We start from the raw sequence: 20,078 nt of genomic DNA, 5'->3' as shown, positions 1-20,078 counted from the left end.
TTCCTGAAGAAGGGCTTATGCCCGAAACGTCGATTCTCCTGTTCCCTGGATGCTGCCTGACCTGCTGCGCTTTTCCAGCAACACATTTCCAGCTCTGATCTCCAGCATCTGCAGACCTCACTTTCTCCTCCCTGATTGAAGCAGGTTAACAGCCCCAATCGGGGAACACATTCCAAGATCCACCTGGCTGACCTTATTCCAATCACTGCAGTGATCTTCACCACTTCTTGAGCTCTCTAATTAGACAGTAGTCTATGGTGTGGTGGGACTATGACAACTTTACCTTGCCAATATTCATGTAGTTTATGTTTCCCCTTTTCTCCAATTTTTTTTATTTGATTTATGGTCCCATGTATTTTGTAACAAAAAAAAGAGTGTTGTATCGTGTCGCCACACTTTGGCGCCATCTGAAAACACAAATAAACCAAAACATGCAAGTTTTGGTTGACTTTTAAAACTTTCCCTATCCTCTGGTTTACCGTAAGTGTTGGACAAGTAATATGTTTTTCTCCTTTCAAATTGATGCTATCCTTAATTTTCTTGGTTAAGCACAGTTGGTTTATCACCTACCTAGAATTCTCGCCCCTCATTAGGATATACCTTTGCTGTGACTCAGGAGCTATTTTCTTAAATATCCACCAGTGTCCTTCAAACACATTTTCTGCTAAACTCCTTTCCCAGTCCACTCCAGCCAACTCTGGTCTTCATTCCTATATAGGTGCCCTTATTTAAGAGTAGCTCTATGGTTTCTGACCCAAATTTCTTAGTCTCAAACTGAATGCTAAATTATCACATTGTACCCAGTATTGTGATAGTCGTCAGCACCCCTATTTATGCTCACTCGGTCTCCATGTGGCCGTGTTTTAAACTACAGTGCACCTTCCCCATACAACTTATGTTGAGTGTTTGCTCCCTTGAATTAAGTACCAGCAAGCATTTTGTGGGGTGAAGATTTTCAGGCAAACATTTATTGTGAATATTGCATGAAGTGCATGAAAGGAAGATCAATTTATAAGCCAAGTTGACTTCTATACCATGCTCTGCAGTAAACAGGACAGTGTATTGTTTTTGCCAGAAACTTTTAAAATTCTCATAAGACAGGGTAAACTCAGGAAGGATACTCTCGATGAATAGGGAGTCTAGAACCAGGAGTCACACTCAAAAGATATGGAATAGAGCATTTAAGACAGATGAGCAATTTCTTCACCCAGAGAGAGATGAGCTTACGGAATTCCCTGCCACAGAGAAAGCAGTTGAAGTCAAAATATTAAATGTTTTCAAGGAGTAGGATCTGCACAGTACAGAGTTGGATGGGGAAGGAATTAGCATGGGACTCTGTTCATCTTTTCATCCTTCAATTATACTTTTGCCCATGTTTCAGAGCTGCTTAGCAAGGAAACCATCTGTTTCGAGTAATCGACTGGATTAGGTAAAGGCTAACAGAGAGGAGTTCTTTCAGTATGTTGGCTGGTCAAGACTGTCCCAGAGATGCAAGGAGCTGGTTAACACCCAGATATCAAGCTGCGTGCCACCAGAGGCAACATAACCAAAATCCCTGGACCTAGTGCCTCGTCAGCTTCGAAAACCCTGGCTTGATCTGGGATGAAAACAGGTCAGATTGAGGATGTTACTCACATTCCATCAGATAGCATTCGCAGAAAGGAAGATCTCAGAGGTGGCCATTTATAAACATTCTGTATGTGTCAATATAACTAAGGGTTCTGCTGAGAAAAAAAATATAACATTGAATGGTGAAACAGGCTCAAAGGGCTAAATGGCCAACAAACGTCTTGTTCTCCTGTTTCTATTTTGCCTCCCATTTGCTCGTGCCAACATTCAAAATAAAATTAAATGCTTGAACATTTTTATTCCCCCCTTTCAAAGACTAACCTTCATAAGCACATCTAGGTAGAACAGTAGAAAATTAAATATTGTTTCAGAACCATCTGTGCAGATAGAAAATTAAAACTAGCAATCCAAGGAAGCTTTTTCTGTGATTCACGATATCAGTCTCAAATCAACTAAACTCATGATTGTGACCATAGGCCAAATAAAAGACAGCCTAAAGACAAAATCACAATGTTCTGCCGAGAAGCTCAAGTCCCCCAAAACATATTACATATCTTTAATTATAGGTCTCATGAATCTCTCCAGAAATGCTCCCATTCACACTGGGTCGAATTTGCCTTTCAGCATTTCAAGAGTGATAAAAGGTAACAGCAGATATTACAGCCAACTATAATCTGGTCTTCAATGAACATCCATGTTTCATATACTGTATTTCTATTGGATGCAGTCAGAGGATAGTTCAGAGAAGCAAAAGTTCTAGCTGGTACCTCCTTGTCAATAGGTAAGAAACAAAAGCAAAATTTGGACATGTTAGAATTCTTAAAAATAAAATTTGAAATGCTAGAAACATGAAGCAGGTTAGTCAGCACCTGCAGAAACAGAAAGCATTAACACTTCAGGTTTGTGACCTTTTTCTGCAATGAAAGTGACTGGTCTACATAGAGTCAGAGATGTACAGCATGGAAACAGACCCTTTGGTCCTACCTATCCATGCTGACCAGATATACTAAATTAATCTAATCCCATTTGCCAACATTTGGCCCATATCCCCCATTCCCGATGAAGGGAATATGCCCGGAATGTAGATTCTGCTGCTCCTCGGATGCTGCCTTCACACCCTTCAACTCCCATATCCCTGTAAACCTTTCCTAAATATATAACCCAGCCAGATGCCTGTAATTGTACTACCCTGCTCCACTTCCTCTGGCAGCTCAATCCACACATGTACCATCCTCTGTGTTAAAAGATTATTGCTCATTAGGTCTCTTTTATATCTTCCCCTCTCACCTAAACCTATACCCGCTAGCTCTGGACTCACCCATCCCAGGGTAAAGACAGTGATGACTGACCCTATCCATGTCCTTCATGATTTTATAGACCTCTATAAGGTCACCCCACAGCCTCCGATGTTCCAGGAAAAACAGCCCAAGCCTATTCAGCCTCTCCCTATAGTTCAAACCCTCCAACCCTGGCAACATCCTTGTACATCTTTTCTGAACCCTTTCAAGTTTCACAACATCATTCCAATTGCGCAGATATCAGAAAACACGTCAGCTTTGTTTTGAGATATGGTATGGGACTTTCTTTTTATAAAAAAGGCAACACTGAGCATTCCCAGTTTCCACTCAACCACTTTGCAGGTGGTAACAGTAAATGAAACAAAAATTATGCCTACAATAAAAAAAATGTTGATGGTGCAGAAACAGTAAAGGTAATGGTGCAATGATAGTTTTACTAGACTAATAATCAAAAACCCCAGGTCCATGGATAGGGGTTTGAATCCCACATGGAAGGTGATGAAATCTCCTGGTAGAGATCATACAACCACTGTCAATTGTCATAAAAACCAATCTGATTCATTTATTTATTTAGAGAAGGAAATCTATCATTCCTGCCCACTTTTGTCTCCTTGTGACTTTGTGCCCACAACAATACGGTGGTCTCTTAAATGCCCTCTGAACGATTTGGGATAGGCAATAAATGCTGGTCTAGCCAGTGATGCCTCCATCTCATGAGCAAATTTTAAGAACAGATTATGAGAAGAACAGAAAAGAGACGAGTGCTGAAAAGTGGAAGAAAAGTTTAATAACATGGAAGAGATGGAATAAAGTCAAAATGGTCAAAAATCTGAGCAAGGAGTTATTTATGCTATATCTTGTAGTTGAGCAATTCAAAAAATTAACACCACATCCAGATTACATGCAACTAAATACGGTGACACAATTCTTCAGTAACTTGTTAGAAAGCATCAGATTAAATTACAACCTTGCAGCTACACATCAAATATATGTCAACCTATCAACCAATCTGTTTATAAATAATCTGAAATAAAAAGTGCTAGAGAAACTCCACAAGTCTGGCAGTATCTATAGAGAGAATCAGCTAATTTTTCAAGCCAGTATGACTCTTCCAAAGTTGGGCAGGAGCAAACGATCCATCAATTTTACTAAGAAATTAGTGATTTTGTTGAGAACTCCTTTACTGCACTAATTAAGAGGCATTCTTCATTACTTCTTGCCAATGCAAAAAGAGGCATTAAGTATGGGTCAGAAGGGCAACCCTGTGCTGTGGCAAGGAGCATTTGAATAGTAAGGCTGTGAACATTAGGATACAAATGACATTCTGAAACACAATACAAATTGGGAAGTTCGGAAAGTTCAATAAAGCGGAAATTCTGAGTTGCAGAAGGAAGTGGAAATTTTGATATTGCTAAAAAGGAAACAAATAAGTCACGAATTTGAGCTTTAGCTGGAAAGTGATGGGAACAAAAACTGAAGAGGATCAAACACCAAAACACGGAAGAAAGATTCTGAGCATTAACAATTCCATAAGGCAGCAGTAACGGGACTCGAACCACTGCGAAAAAGAGATGTTATTGGGTCAGCTGCAATATTAATTCAGTAGCTGTTCTGCACAAATTGCCAGTTTTGACCAGACTTTGATGATAATTTTTGATCACCTCTATTTCTAGTTAGATAGAAAACACTGCATATTTGACAGAGAAGAAACATTAGTTGCCAACTAACCTCTACCATAAAGGAACAGACAGATTTATTCAAGTTAACATTAATTTTGAACATGGACTCATGGCAATTATTTGCTCAAATGTAAATGATCACTGGTGATATGAAATTAAAATGCAAATAAGTTTAGCATGATCCTCAATTACATAAACTAAACCATTTTTGAACTGAGGTCAGAATGTCAACTGTTTCCACATTAATTAACCTATCATTGCAGACTTTTCTAACCAAATGTGAATTGAACAATCAGTTTCCAATTTAAAGAGATCAGCCAACATGGTTAGTTCTATAATCTCCTCAGTGACAGGAACTAGTATACTAGTTATTTGCCCATTTCACCATATCCCAATGTTTCATGTGCACCAAGAAAACAGGAACTGAAATTAACGTGTCAGATGCTTTGATAAGGACAAGATGCTAATCTCTGGGGTGTATTATGTGATCACAGACAGCACTCAAAAAATTGATAATTTAGGCATGAATTGGACTGGTTCATTGACAAATCTGCTCGCATGTCTTTTCAGTTGGCTCTATTGCAGCACTCATTATTTGCCAGAACTCATTTTTTCTCCCAGTGTGGTATGAGAGAAAATACAATAATATAGCCCAGTATTTCCCTCACACTTCCCCCAGTCAGCAATCTGTTTCTGCAGCACAACTAAAACACTAGATGAAGCTAAAATCAAAGAATGCATTCCCATATTAGTTCAACACTGAACCTAAAAGGAACAAAAAAAGGTGTCTGTCAAAAAACTCCAGCTACTATTTTAAGTAAGTTTAAATTATAGAACATAACAGCGCAGTACAGGCCCTTCGGCCCTCGATGTTGCGCCGACCTGTCATACCAATTTGAAGCCCATCTAACCTACACTATTCCATGTACGTCCATATGCTTGTCCAATGACAACTTAAATGTACTTAAAGTTGGCGAATCTACCACCATTGCAGGAAAAGCATTCTGCACCCTTACTACTCTGAGTAAAGAAACTACCTCCGACATCTGTCCTACATCTATCACCCCTCAATTTAAAGCTATGCCCCCTCATGCTCGCCGTCACCATACTTGGAAAAAGGCTCTCCCTGTCCACCCTACCTAACCCTCTGATTATCTTATATGTCTCTATTAAGTCACCTCTCAACCTTCTTCTCTCCAATGAAAACAGCCTCAAGTCCCTCAGCCTTTCCTTGCAAGACCTTCCCTCCATACCAGGCAACATCCTAGTAAATCTCCTCTGCACCCTTTCCAAAGCTTCCACATCCTCCTTATAATGCGGTGACCAGAACTGTACACAATATTACAAGTGCAACCGCACCAGAGTTTTGTACAGCTTTAGCATAACCTCGTGGTTCTGGAACTCGATGTATTAATAAAAGCTAAAACACTGTATGCCTTCTTGACAACCCTGTCAACCTGGGTGGCAACTTTCAAGGATCTGTGTACCTGGACACAGATCTCTCTGCTCATCTACACTACCAATAATCTTACCATTAGCCCAGTACTTTGCATTCCGGTTACTCCAACCAAAGTGAATCACCTCACACTTGAGCGCATTAAACTCCATTTGCCACCTCTCAGCCCAGCTCTGCAGCTTATCTATGTCTCTCTGTAATCTACTACATCCTTCGTCACTATCCACAACTCCACAACCTTAGTGTCGTCTGCAAATTTACCATCCCACCCTTCTATGCCCTCATCGAAGTTGTTTATAAAAATGACGAACAGCAATGGACCCAACACCGACCCTTGTGGTACACCATTAGTAACTGGACTCCAGGATGAACATTTCCCATCAACCACCACCCTCTGTCTTCTTTCAGCAAGCCAATTACTGATCCTAACTGCTATATCTCCCACAATCCCATTCCTCTGCATTTTGTACAATAGCCTACTGTGGGGAACCTTATTGAACGCCTTGCTGAAATCCATATACACCACATCAACCGGTTTACTCTCATCTACCTCTTTGGTCACCTTCTCAAAGAACTCAATAAGGTTTGTGAGGCATAACCTACCCTTCACAAAACCATGCTGACTATCCCTAATCAAATTATTCTTTTCTAGATGATTATAAATCCTATCTCTTATAACCTTTTCCAACACTACCAACAGCTGAAATAAGGCTCACTGGTCTATTACCAGGGTTGTCTTTACTCCCCTTTTTCAACAGGGGAACCACATTTGCTATCCTCCAGTCTTCTGGCACTATTCCTGTAGACAATGACGATTTACAAATCAATGCCAGAGGCTCAGCAATCTCTTCCCTGGCTTCCCAGAGGATCCTAGGATAAATCCCATCCGGCCCAGAGGACTTATCTATTTTCACACTCTGCAGGATTTCTAATACGTCTTCCTTGTGAACCTCAATCCCACCTAGTTAAATTAATAGTTCTAATTAACCACACAATTACTGGAAGTCTTCTATTACAGTACAATATAATTTTACCAATAGATTGGTTTTAAACAATTAGGTTAAACGTCTAGCAAACAACCACTAAAACTGCAATTACGTTAAACATTAACACCAAGTCAGAAAAAGTCTTATCCCTGAAAATGTACAGTGCATGCTACATCTCGTACTCAAAAGAAAGAAAAGATATACAGTCAAGTAGCATAAAGAGGGTAGCAGAATGTGTTGGGCTGTTTCAAAAAGCAGATTGTGTTAAAATAGGTCAAATGTCTACCACCTGAGCATTCAAGGTTCTAGTCCTACAATGCCAATCTTCACACAATTTATAGCTGTAGGAATTTCATTGTTGCAGCAAATGCATATTCAAAGGTTTATGGGAATTTGATAACATTTCTATATGGAGTACAACATACTCTTCAAAATAGTACAGATTTAGTGTATCAGATCCTATTTTCTAAGAGGGCAGCTGGTGTGACAACTATGACAGCAGCATATAACCTCCACTGAGGGGGTTCCTGTGGCATAGTGAAAGTATTCCTTCCAGAGCCATAAGGCTAAGTTCAAGACCCACCCGCTTGAGGTATGTCATTAGTTATTTTAATCAGTCTGTTCAGACAGACACGTTATCTCCACAAAGCCCATGAAGAAACTCATTTCATATGAACAGGAATGCACAACTTTAGTTGGCTGCTAAATTAGTGGGGGGGGGGCGCGGCTAAATTTTATTCAATTATGTCACTATTAGAATTCTATTATCAATTAAAACATTCAATTAATTTGAAAACATGAATACACTAGCTCAAACGTTGACGAGTTGTGCTGCATGATAGAAAACGTATCTAATATCAAGCAAAATATTCATTATATAATTTTTGCAGAAAGAAGGAAGGAATGACAATTGATACATACAATGGACAACAGGGACATTGCTTCCTTATTTTTAAAACATCAAGCAGAACTACAGCAGCTTGAAAATTTGCAATGTTCTTGATGCAGCCCTGACGCAACTGTAACCGACTTGGAAACACATCCCCATTCCTTCATTGCTGTTGACTCAAAATCCTGCAACTCCCTAACAGCACAGTTACTTGCAACTGCAGCAATTTAAGAGCAATCAGGAATGGGAAATAAATGCTGGCAACACCCCCATTCCTTGAGAAAATAATAAATAGCCATTTTTCATCCATTCTGAGATCCTGGCTATCAGATTCTAAGAGGCAGTACATTTTACAGTTGGATCTAATATCTCCTTCTGTGGCTTCAAATCCTACGTTGTTTTACTGTGCTGCTGTGGAGTGTGTTGGAATGTTTTATTATGTTAAAAGCAACATATCGATTTAAGTCACAGAATTGTACAGCACAGAAACAGACCCTTCAGTCCAACTCGTCCATGCGGAGAAGATATCCTAAACTAATCTAGCCTCATTTGCCAGCATTTGGCCCATATCCCTCTAAACCATTCCTATTCATGTACCCATCCAGATGCCTTTTAAACATTGTAATCGTACCAGCCTCCACTACTTCCACTGGCACCTCATTCCACACACACACCACCTTTTGTGCGAAAAAGAGGGATCTGGCCTCATACTGGGGGCTCTTTGCAGGATTTGTTCTTCAGTTCCAAATTGGGATTAGAGTTATTGGACTTGTAGGTAGCGAGTGGTAGGTGTTAGTGTCTTTTGTTCCGGGTGTTGATTTTCGTTGGTTTAAATGGTGCTTGGGATAGCAATGGCTCTTTCAGTCACTAAGAGTTTTTTGGGGGTGGAGGAAGTGACTTTGGGGGTTTTACAAAAAGTGATCAAGGCCAAGCTGCTGGAATTAGCAGACAAGCTGAGGGTGAAGCTGGCTGCTCTGTGAGGAAAGATGATATAATTAAGCAACAGCTCAGCATTTAAATTTGCTGGAAAGGCCAGGGTCTTTAGAGATAGCTAAAATTCAATTGCAAATGAAGCAGCTTGAGTTAGAGACAAAATACAAGGAATTACAATTCAAAGCAGACAAAAGGAAAACAAGAGAGCATTTGAACTTTGGAAATTGGCACTTAAGACAGGAAAGTCAGTTTAAAAGGATGAAGGTGAAGGCTGAAGATAAGCTTTGTGAGGAGAGTGTGAGAATGAGCAAACCCATTGGAGCCAAAGGCCTGGTGCAAAACTATTTAAATATATTCATGCATTGCCTAAATTTGATGAGAAGATTTGGAGGCCTTTTTCATCTCATTTGAAAAACGTGGCTAAACAAATGCGGTGGCCAGTGACCAAGTGGGTTTTGTTGATCCAAACAAAAAACTTGTAGGTAAAGCTAGTGAGGTATTTGCATCAATATCAGAGGAGGTATCTGGGGCATAGGAGGTGAAGAAAGCCATCTGAAGTATATATGAGCTTGTGCCAGAAGCCTACAGACAATGTTTCAGGAATCTGAGGAGGAACCCTGGTCAAACCTACATACAGTTTGAAAGGATCAAACAAGGTAATTTTGAAATGTGGATAAGGGCATTTAAAATAGAGCAAACCTACAACGCTCTTAGAGAATTATCTTGGAGGAGCTCAAAAAATTCACTTCCTGAAGTAGCAAGAACTATGTGGAAAAGCAGAGAGTTTGAACAGCAAGATTTGCAGCTGAAATGGCGGATGATTCTGAGTTGGTCCATAAAGCAAAGTTTGGCTTCCAGAATCAATTTCAATCTGCGAGGGATAGAAATTGGGGGAAAAAAAACAAGAAATCCTCACATGGAAAGGAAAAGATAGATCTCAGTGAAGACCATAAGGATAACTTACCATAGGGTAAAAAGGAAACCCTTGAAGGGGACAGAGAAGTTAAAAAGTTCCAGTGTTTTCACTGCAATACAGTAGGCCACATGAAATCAGTGTTGGTGGGTTAGGAAAAGCATTGGGAAGCCAGATGTAGGAAAACAGGATAAGCCAGTGAATTTTGTTGGAGTGGTAACAGAAAGCACAGTGGAGGCTAGAAAGCTGCACCAGAATGTACAAGCTGGTCGGAGGTTGGTTAAGGAGAAAGTGCCAGATCTTCTTAAACCATATACCTGCAAAAGTAAAGTTTATTTGCATAGGCCAAGAGCAGTAAAGAGGTTACAATATTAAGCAACACAGAATCCTCTCAGTCAGTGATGCTGATATGTACTTCCGAAGGACTATTGCCAGGAAAGGTACTAGTAACAGGAATTCATGGTGAGACTAAAAGCGCTCAATTATGTAAAGCAAGGTAAGAATGTCCAAAGAAGAGTGGAGAATTTGTGGTAGAAGTACTGAGCTCCAGGAATACAACTTGCCCTGCTAACGATATAGCTGATTCACTGGTAGGAGTGATGCCTACTGTGGTTGATAAGCCAGTGGAAACTCTGGCAACTGAACTATTGCAAGACATATCCTGGAATTTTCCTGACTGTGTGGTAACGAGGTCACAAAATCTCTCCTGTTTTAACTGGTAATTAAGTAGTACAGCTAAGAAAGTTGAAGTGGCATTAGTAGATACCCTATTTGTTCAGACGGTTGGCACAAACCAGGTGCAGATGGATAACAATACAAACATCTTTAACTCAGGTAAGTTTACTGAGTTACAGCAGAAAGATGAAAATTTAAAGCAATTGTATCAAAAGGCATACATAGGAAAGGAATCCAAACGTATCCCTGAATATTACCATCTTAAAAATGACGTTTTAATGATGTTTTATTCAGACAGATAAGAAGTGGGCAGAAGTTCATCAAATCGTATTGCCAGCGGGTTATAGAAAGGATGTGTTCCAAGTGGCGCACAAGCTACCGTTTGGAGGTTATTTAGAAGGGAGAAAAACACAAGCTAAAATACAAAAACATTTTTACTGGCCTGCACTGCACAAGGATGTTGCTGAATTTTGCCAGACGCGTCACGCATGTCAGGTATTTGGAAAAGCACAGGCAGTAATAAAACTCGCACTTTTAATACCTATTCCTGCATTTAACTAACCTTTTACAAGAGTCTTAATCGATTGCATAGGTCTCCTACCTCAAACAAAAAGTGGGAATTAACATTTGTTAACAATAACAGATGTGTCGACTAGATTTCCAGAGGCCATCCCATTATGCAATATCACAGCTAAAAGGACTGTTGAGGCATTACTCAAATTTTTCACTAGATACAGACTACCAAGATACAAACAGATCAAAAGTCAAACTTCACATCAAAAGTCAAACTTCACATCAAAATTATTCTAGGAAGTTATGAACAGCTGAGGAATAAAACAATTCAAGTCTACTGCGTACCATCCAGAATCGCAGAGAACGCTAGAAAGATGGCATCCGACATTAAAGACGATGTTGAGGGCTTATAGTCAAGATTATCCAGATGATTGGGATAAGGGAATTCCGTTTGTGCTTTTTGCAATCAGAGATGCACCAAATGAATCCACCCAATTCAGCCCATTTGAATTAGTTTTTGGGCACGAAGTAAGAGGACCGTTAAAATTGATTAAGGAGAAATTGTTAAGTCAGAATTCAGAGACCACACATTTGGACTATGTGTCAAATTTTAGGGAATGATTAAAGCTGGGGAGTTGGCATTTAAAAAGTATCACAGCATACAATGAAACAGGAAGCAGATAAGAAATCAAAAATTCGCAATTTTGCTATCGGGGATAAGGTAATAGTGTTGCTTCTAGTGATACGGGAACCTTTAAAAGCAAGGTTTAGTGGACCTTATCAAGTTGAAAGAAAATTGAATGAGGTGAACTACTTTATAGGGGTGCCAGGCAGAAAGAAATCTCAGTATGTGTCACAGAGTGTGTGAATATGCTCAAAAGGTATTTTGACAGGGAAGGAAAGCAAGAGAATGAATTATTGATTACAACACAGAAGAAGCAACCAAGTTCAGAGGATTCTGAATTAGACATTCCTCAGATCAAATTGGACAATGAGGAAGTTGTCAAAAATTGAAATAAACTGAGTTACCTTGTAGAGGAAAATCAAAATGACCTGAAAGAGTTATCACTATCACATGGGGAGATAAGTGGAAATAAGCTGGGAAGTACTAACCTAATTATGCATGACTTAGATATAGGAGATGATGTTCTGCTTAAGCAACATCCTTATAAGCATGACCCTCTAAAGTTGGCAAAGGTTCAAAAGGAGATTGCTCCAAGGTGACATAATCAACACAAGTTACAATGATAGGAGTTCACCCATAATAATGGTGCCAAAACCAGATGGTACCCAACAGTCACATGTGGACGATCGCAAAGTCAATGCAGTTACAAAGACTGATGTATATCCTATTCCACGTTTGGAAGACTGTGTTGAGAAGGTGGGACAAGCAACTCATACTTCTAAATTGGATTTGCTCAGACAATACTGGCAGGTACCTTGGTCGGAAAGAGCAAAGGCAATTGCAGCTTTTGAAATGCCAAATGGACTGTATCAGTTTAAAGTCATGCCATTTGGCATGAAAAATGCGCCAGCCACATTTCAGCAACTAACCAATAAGGTAATTGCCAGATTACCCAACTGTGTCGCATATATCAATGACCTGATCATTTTTAGTTACACGTGGAATGAACATTTATTTGCTCGATCAACTTCAGAAGGCAGGCATGGTGTTAAACCTGGTTAAAAGTATATTTGCCAAAGCCCAAATCACCTTCCTGGGCCATGTTATTGGACATGGACAAATGGTCCCATGGGATGCGGAAAAAAAAGGTAACGGGATGGTTTCCCACACTATCGGCAAAAAGAACAGTACTACGGCTCCTGGGATTGACTGGATTTTACTGAAAATTTGTACCAAATTTTAGCACTGTGGCTGCTCCAGTCACTGAGTTGGTAAAGAAAGGCAAGGGGTTTAAGTGGACAGCGGAGTGTCAGAAGGAATTTGACAGCCTGAAAGCTGTGTTAACCACTGCCCCGGTATTAGCCACATCTAATAATGCAAAGCCATTCAAGGTGGCTATTGATGCAAGTGATGAGGGTGCTGTGCTCTTGCAAGAAGACGAGAAGATTGAAAGACCTATTGGATATTTCGCATGAAAGTTGAACACTCATCAGCAGAAATATTCGACAGTCGAGAAGGAGACCTTGAGCTTGGTGTTGGTATTACAACATCTCAGTGTATACGTTATCAGTAACTTGTCTGAGACAATCATATATACTGATCATAACCCGCTGAGGCTTGTAGAGAAATTTAAGGACAAAAATACCAGATTGTTTAGATGGTTGTTGTTACAGCCATTCAATTTGAAAACTGTGCATGTGGCAGGAAGAGAAAATGTGATTGTTGATGCACTGTTGAGCCTCAAATGAGAAACTGAGGCGTTCGGTGGCAGGAGTACAACAGAATGTAATTGTCCGTGTTTATAGTCAATGTAATGTATATGTGGTTTAGAGTACTAAAGTTTTCTTTAAGGGGTTTTAAAGTAAAGCCATCTTTGGATATGCTGGTCCATTTTTGTTTTGGGGGGGGTGAGGGTGGAGGTGTGACAAATCTGCTCCTTTAACAAGGCAATGCAGTCCTTGGCTTCGACTTTCCAGAGAGGTCGTAAATGATTCAGACTCCGAAATGTCTGGGGGTTGAAGGGTTTTAGGGCCAATTTGATAATAGCTAACAGATACTGCCTCAGGCAGAAGGTTTTCAAGTTTAAAAAACATTTGTACAATGAAAGGGGAATGGCCAGTTCTCCCAGCTCAGGTTCTCTCTGGTCTTTTTTTTTAAAGCAGTCCGGTGAGACATGGAAAAGCTGTTGGACTCAGAAGCACATCCAAGCTGGTACTGTCTCTCTGAATTCTATCCTGTAAGAACTTGTGTTTGATTTTACCTTTTGTGCCAACTAGGTGCTTATGAGGATTCCTGCAAGCATTTGGAACAATATCATTAAGTTGGAATTATATGTTGGGTTTTTGGACAGTGAGTTATTCAGTATTCTTTTTTCTGTGTTTTTATGTTTCATGTTTCTATGTTTCATTCAGCAATCTTGTAAATTAATTCTGTCCTGTTTAAAACTAAGTGGTTTGACCAGCTAGTTCTCTCCTGAAATATTCATTTTACACCTGCTTAAAACAACAACTCGCAAAGTTAGGGTCTGGGCTACTCCTCCCTTTCAAAGGAAATTTCAAAATAGCAACAAAGGAAATAGATGTAGTAGGTCATTTGGCCCAATGAGCCATTAAAATAGATTATGGTTGATTATCTACCTCTATGTCACTTTTCCTATTACCCTCATATCCCTTGGTGTCATTAGGATCCAGCAAATTGAACATGTTCAAAATTGTGTATCCACAGACACCTATTGTAGAGAATTCTAAAGATTCACCACCTTCTGAGTGAAGACATTCCTCCTCACGTCAGTCCTACCACTTATCCCCAGACTGTTCTCACTTCCCCCAGCCCTGTTCCAGACTTATCAACATGCCCTGGATGAATTTTCTAAGCATCAATGAGATGACTCCTCAACCAAAATTTTGTTTCTTCAATCACTCCTTACAACACAATCTGACCATCCCTGGAATTAATTTAGTCAAACTCTGTTGCAATATCTCTGTGGCAAGTATACCCTTCCTTAGATAAGGAAACCAAAACTACACACAATACTCCCAAGTACTCCAAACTGACAAATTAACATCATAATCTTCCCAACTAGTGGAAGTCCTTTACAGTTTGCCAAAAACCTATAATGAAGCTTATCTACTCACTCTGAGTAAATGGGAAAAAAAAAGTTCAGGATCACAATCTCCCTCATAACTTCCACCCTGAATATCATTGTGGCAAACCTATGTTGCATTCTTTACATTACTTTAAATTCCATTCTACAACTGGCTAACCAAAACTGCACAAAGTAATTTAATTTCACATATTTATCATACTACCTGCTTGCAATTTTAATCACTGCACTCCCAGTTTTTGTTTACCTCAAAGTCTGGAGGAGAGATTACAGATGAAAATGCATGTGTGTCCATCTGCCCATTCTTCCAACCTTGTGCCTTCCTGAAGTCTTTCATTAGGTTTGTCACTGCTTACCAACCTTCCAATCCTCCTTCACAGCGAATAGCATACAATTATTTGAACCATCTGGTTGTCAGCCAACTTTCTATCCATGCTGCTGCATTTCCTTTCATAACACATACCTGACTTTCTTTTAAAACAAGTGTTAGCAATATTAATTATTTCACATCTACAGCAGACATCTGACTTTTTTTTTAAAAAGACATCTATTTATTCTTAAATCTTGGAGCAAAGTACAATGCCTTTCTTTTTTCTCTCATCTACAACCCACCTTCACTCCACTATACAAAAACAAAAATAGGCAATTTTTAACTGTTGCCTTTATATTTGAGTAAATTTTATTTCCATGCATAGATGGTGTGTGCCTTTTATTTAAGACTGCGATGCACAACTTTACGACAAGTAGTTAAATCAATACGGTGCACTAACATTCAAACAGACAGGAGACCACAGCTTCTGCCCACTGACAGGAATTCAACACAGAGCACTGAAACCACTCCAAAGTAAAATAAAACTATAACTACAAAGGGGGAATCTGAAACATTCTCAGAGAAAACAATTTATGGGTGTACAGCCAAAGTAAAGAATAAGACTGTCGTTTTTTAAAATCAGAAAATTAAATCTATGTATTTACTACACTCACCTCTGCAAATAAAAGACATGGTTAGAGAATGAAATCAGATCCACAGTCTGTTATAAATCAGCATCAAGACATGTTCTATTTTTCATATGCTGTTACATCCAATGTGATGGAATCCTGACACAATGGAAATGGGTTGCTCACATTATCTTCAACACACTCAGCCACTGCATTTCCCAAATCATTTAACTAGAGTGGTTCTCAGTTTAACTTGAATAATTATGTAAAACCATATGCAAAGTCTGAACTATCTGACCTCAGCTGACTGTTCTGGAACATTACAAATGCATTGCACTGCAGCGATCAATAAAATAATAGAATTGCTAAGCATTCTCATCATTATTTGAAACATAGCATGACAGCACTACATAGACTCAGACAGAACCACGCAGCATGGAAACAGACCCTTTGATCCAACTAATCCACGCTGACCACATTCCCAAACTAACCTAGTTCCACTTGCTGGTGTTTTGGCCCATCTCCCTGCAAATCTTTCCTATTCACGTACTTATCCAATTTTTTTTTAAATCTTGTAACTGCATCTGCATCCATCACTTCCTCTGGCATTTCATTCCAGCCATGAAACATGTAAAAAATAGTTGCCCCTCATATCCTTTTTGAAACTTTCTCCCTTCAAAAAAAAAATGCCCCCTTGTCTTGAACTCACCCACCCTAGGGAAGAGACCATTGCCAATCACTATTTTTGCTCCCCATGATTTCATAAATCTCTAACTTCACCCCTCAATCTCATACATTCCAATGAAAAACATCTCAGACTTTGCAGTCTAATTTCTTTTCTAACTCAAACCTCCATTCCTGCCAACATCCTGGTTTTTTTTTAATTCTCTAATTTAATAATCTCCTTCCTATAGCAGGGTGACCAGAACTCTAGAAGAGGTTGCATCAACATCCTGCAGAACTTCAACATGATATCCCAACTTCTGTACTCAAAAGGTCTGAGCAACAAAAGCAACTGTGTTAAACGCCTTCTTAACCACCTTGTGCCTGTGACATAAATTTCGAAAGAATTACGTACCTGAACCCCTAGCTCTCTATTCTACAACACTATCCAGGGGTTTACTAAGTCCTGCCCTTGTTTGCTTTACAAAATGCAATACTTCACGTTTATCCAAATTACACTCCATCTGCCACTCCTCAGCCCATTGACCCAATCTCTTGTTATCTTAGATAACTTTCTTCACTTTCCGTTTTACTACCAATTTTGGTGTCATTTACAAACTTACTAACTATGCCCCCTACATTCTTATCCAAATCATTTATAGAATGACAAACGAAAGTGGACCCAGTACATATCCCAGTGGAACACTGCTGGTCACAGGCGTCCAGTCCAAAATGAACCTCTAAACCATCACTATCTCCTACCATCAAGCCAAGTTTACATCCAATTGGCAGCTCAACCAAAATCCCACCCCTACGTATCTTTATCCAGTAACTCTCCCCAGAGCCCTACCATTAAGTGTATAAGTCCAGCCTTGCATATGGAACATGCAATTGGTAAATCTTTCACACACAAGGTGGCTCAGTAGTAAGTACTGCTGTCTCAGTGCCAGGGACCTGGTTCAATTCCAGCCTTGGGCAACTACTTATGTGTAGTTGGCAAATTCTCCCATGGTGTTTGGATTTCCTTTGGGTGCTCTGGTTTCCTCCCACAGTCTAAGGATGTGCAGGTTAGGTGAACTGTCCCATAGTTTCCAGGGACGTGCAGGCTATGCAGATTAGCTTTGGGGAATGCAGGGTTACAGGGGGCTGGACTGGTCTTCGGAGGGTCAGTGTGGACTCGACAGGCCAAAGGCCTGCTTTCACCCTACAGGGATTCTATGAAAAGAGCGAGAACTATACCACTGATGCATTTCTTGAAACTGGCGTACTTATCCTGTAAATATTTACAACAACGATATTTTCTAAGTAGGGAAAGGCTTTGGAAATGACACAAAGTGATTTAGGAAAATCCTGAACTAGAACTCCTAAGGTTAACATGCAGGTCCAGTTGCCAGTTAAGAAGGCAAATGCAATGTTGATAATCTTTTCAAAAAGGGCTAGAATACAAGAGCAGACGTGTACTGCTAAGGCTGACTAAATTCCTGTTCCATCACATTTGGAATATTTGGAGCACTTTTGGGCCCCATACCCAAGCAACAGCATGACGTCATTCAGAGGAGGTTTGTAAGACTGATCCTTGGGATGAAAGATTTGTCAGTGAGGAGTAACTGAGGACCGCACCCCAGCCTAATTTCTTTCTTTCCAATCCTTCGACCCTATAAATAAAGACAACTTAACATCTTTTTGGTTCATATGAAGTAGAAAGATGCAAAATAGACAGCCACAATGAGTCAAATGACTTCCTACTGCTCCTATCATTCAGCAATTTCCAATTCAACCTTAAGAATTCAAATGTCACATTTAGCATCATTACAAAATCCAGCAGCACTGTTCGATTCTACCCTAATTTCAGCTTACTGCTCAACTGTGCCCCTTTACTACTTCGAGACTATTCCAACACAATCCTAGCCAACCTCCAACATTCTATCCTTTATAACCTGATGTTATCTAAAACTCTGCTGTCTATATCTTAACTATCAAGTCCTATTTACTGATCACCTTTTAGTGGTCAGGTAATGCCTTGAATTTATAGTCTCATTCTTCTTTCCAAATTTTGCCAGAGCCCCAGCCATTTTCATTCCCCTTCAGATTCTCAATGCTCCAAGATCAATGTGCTCCTTCAATTTTGGGCAGAAGAATCCACAATTTTGAATTCTCCAAGGCATTGTTGGTAGCTGTTACCTTCAGCTGCCAAAGCTCTGAGCTTTAGAAATCTCTGACTAAATCTCTTACGGTCCATCATTCCTTTTATAAAGTGCTCCTCAAAATCTAGTCCTGGCCAAGACTTTGGTGATCTGTCTCAACAGCTCACATGGCTCAGTGTCAAATTTTGTTTACAAATGTTGTCAAGCACGATGGGACATTTAACTACAAAGGTGGTTTATAAATAAGTTGTTGACGACCGGGGGATGGGGTAGGGTCAGTAACCTCACACCGATATTAGAGGTCACTGGACCTTCTAACCATACAGCTAAATTACAGTTAAATTTATACATAGCAAGAGGACAATACAGGATAGCAATGCACCAACATTCACCTCAAAATGAAAAGCCTGGATCCAGTTCCCCATATAACAGGCTAAGCAAAGCAAGAGAAGGCACCCGCAGGCACCGCAAAAGGCATGAGTTGGAACTATAGCCATTCCTCGCGTAACCCCTCCTCCTTGCTCTGCGGTGTCTCCTGGCAATAACCCAGGCTCACTCAGGAAAGGGGGCGTGTAAGAGAAAGAGTGAAGGCAGATTCGAGCAGAAACAAACACAAAAACCGAGTGAGTGAGCGAGCGGGGCTTGGCGCCTCCTGTTTGAAATGAGCAGCACGTCGCCGTTAGCGACCACCCCACTTCCATCGCGAGCCCCGGCACCTCCCCGCGCGAAATAACATCTTCGGTCGACTCCCTCCTCAAAACGTTAATTAAAAAAAAAATAACTCGGGGGCGGGAAATGTGGCCCTCTGCACTTTCCACTTGTGAAATAATCCGCCGGGGGGGAGTTAAACAGAAATGAATCGAGTGACGGGAACGGTAGATGTGCTCGGCGGCCTGCCCGTGCAGAGAAGCCTCGGACTTTCCCGAGGTAGGGGGGGTGGGAGCATCCAGGCTCCGGTCGGCGACTCCGTGACCTTCAGCCTCTTCTTGCCCCCCTTTTCCCCATCCTTCCACCACCCCCCAAAAAAACAGATCAACCTTTCAGTGTTGGCCCACCTTGTTTCTCCAGCTTCCCGGACATTTCCTGACGCCGGCCCCCGCGGACTTCCTTCTCTCTTTTTTCTATCTTGATAATTTTTCTCCTCTCCTCCTCTTGACGTGGAGAAATCCCGCTCACTCGGTCCCCATGGTGCCCGCCTCCGGCCTGAGCCGTTACCCCCAGGGCAGCGTCTCTCTCGGGGTGTCTGTATCTCCGAGCTGGCTGGCTGGCTGGCTGACTGACTGACTCCGGCCGCAGGAGGACGGCACCCACGGCGAAGGACTAAAAAAAGAGAGACAACCCACCAACCCTCCTCCCCTCCCTCCGCGCGAGAACAGGAGAAACTCTTCCCTGCCCAACCGCTCAAAACAAAACCTTTCCCCTCCATCCCACAGCACCACCACCTGCCGGCCGGAGGGATGCATTACAGCTCCACATCCATCCCTCCCACCTCCGCCAACAAAACTTCATTTCCCCAGGCAGCCCTTTCACTCAGTTGACTGGGTGGATGGTCTTTGAGATTGTAGAGTGATGCTAATAACATGGGTTCAATTCCTGCACTGGCTGAGGTTACCATAGGTAGACCAGTAGGAGGCTTGTTACTCTACTGGTGGCTGAAGAAGCATTACACCCGAAACTTTGACTTCTCCACCTC

At 40.8% G+C, this 20,078-nt stretch overlaps 1 protein-coding gene across 9 annotated transcripts in view; it reads right to left on the bottom strand.

Annotated features, from left to right (window-relative positions):
- Positions 1 to 19,757, bottom strand: part of LOC122564907 (rap guanine nucleotide exchange factor 1-like) — a 243,172-nt gene extending 223,415 nt beyond the window's left edge. For 2 of the 9 annotated variants that reach the window (XM_043720352.1, XM_043720354.1), the window contains exon 1: positions 19,441 to 19,757. In XM_043720352.1, coding sequence (XP_043576287.1) covers positions 19,441 to 19,465 — 25 coding nt within the window. In that variant the 5' untranslated portion in view covers positions 19,466 to 19,757. The remainder of the gene's footprint in view (positions 1 to 19,440) is intronic. The other 7 variants (XM_043720351.1, XM_043720353.1, XM_043720356.1 and 4 more) reach the window with 4 other exon arrangements.
- Positions 19,758 to 20,078: the final 321 nt, after the last annotated feature.

The sequence above is a fragment of the Chiloscyllium plagiosum genome, chromosome 30 (genome assembly GCF_004010195.1).
Source record: "Chiloscyllium plagiosum isolate BGI_BamShark_2017 chromosome 30, ASM401019v2, whole genome shotgun sequence".
Lineage (NCBI taxonomy): Eukaryota > Metazoa > Chordata > Chondrichthyes > Orectolobiformes > Hemiscylliidae > Chiloscyllium > Chiloscyllium plagiosum.
This window is presented reverse-complemented; position numbering and strand designations above follow the sequence as displayed.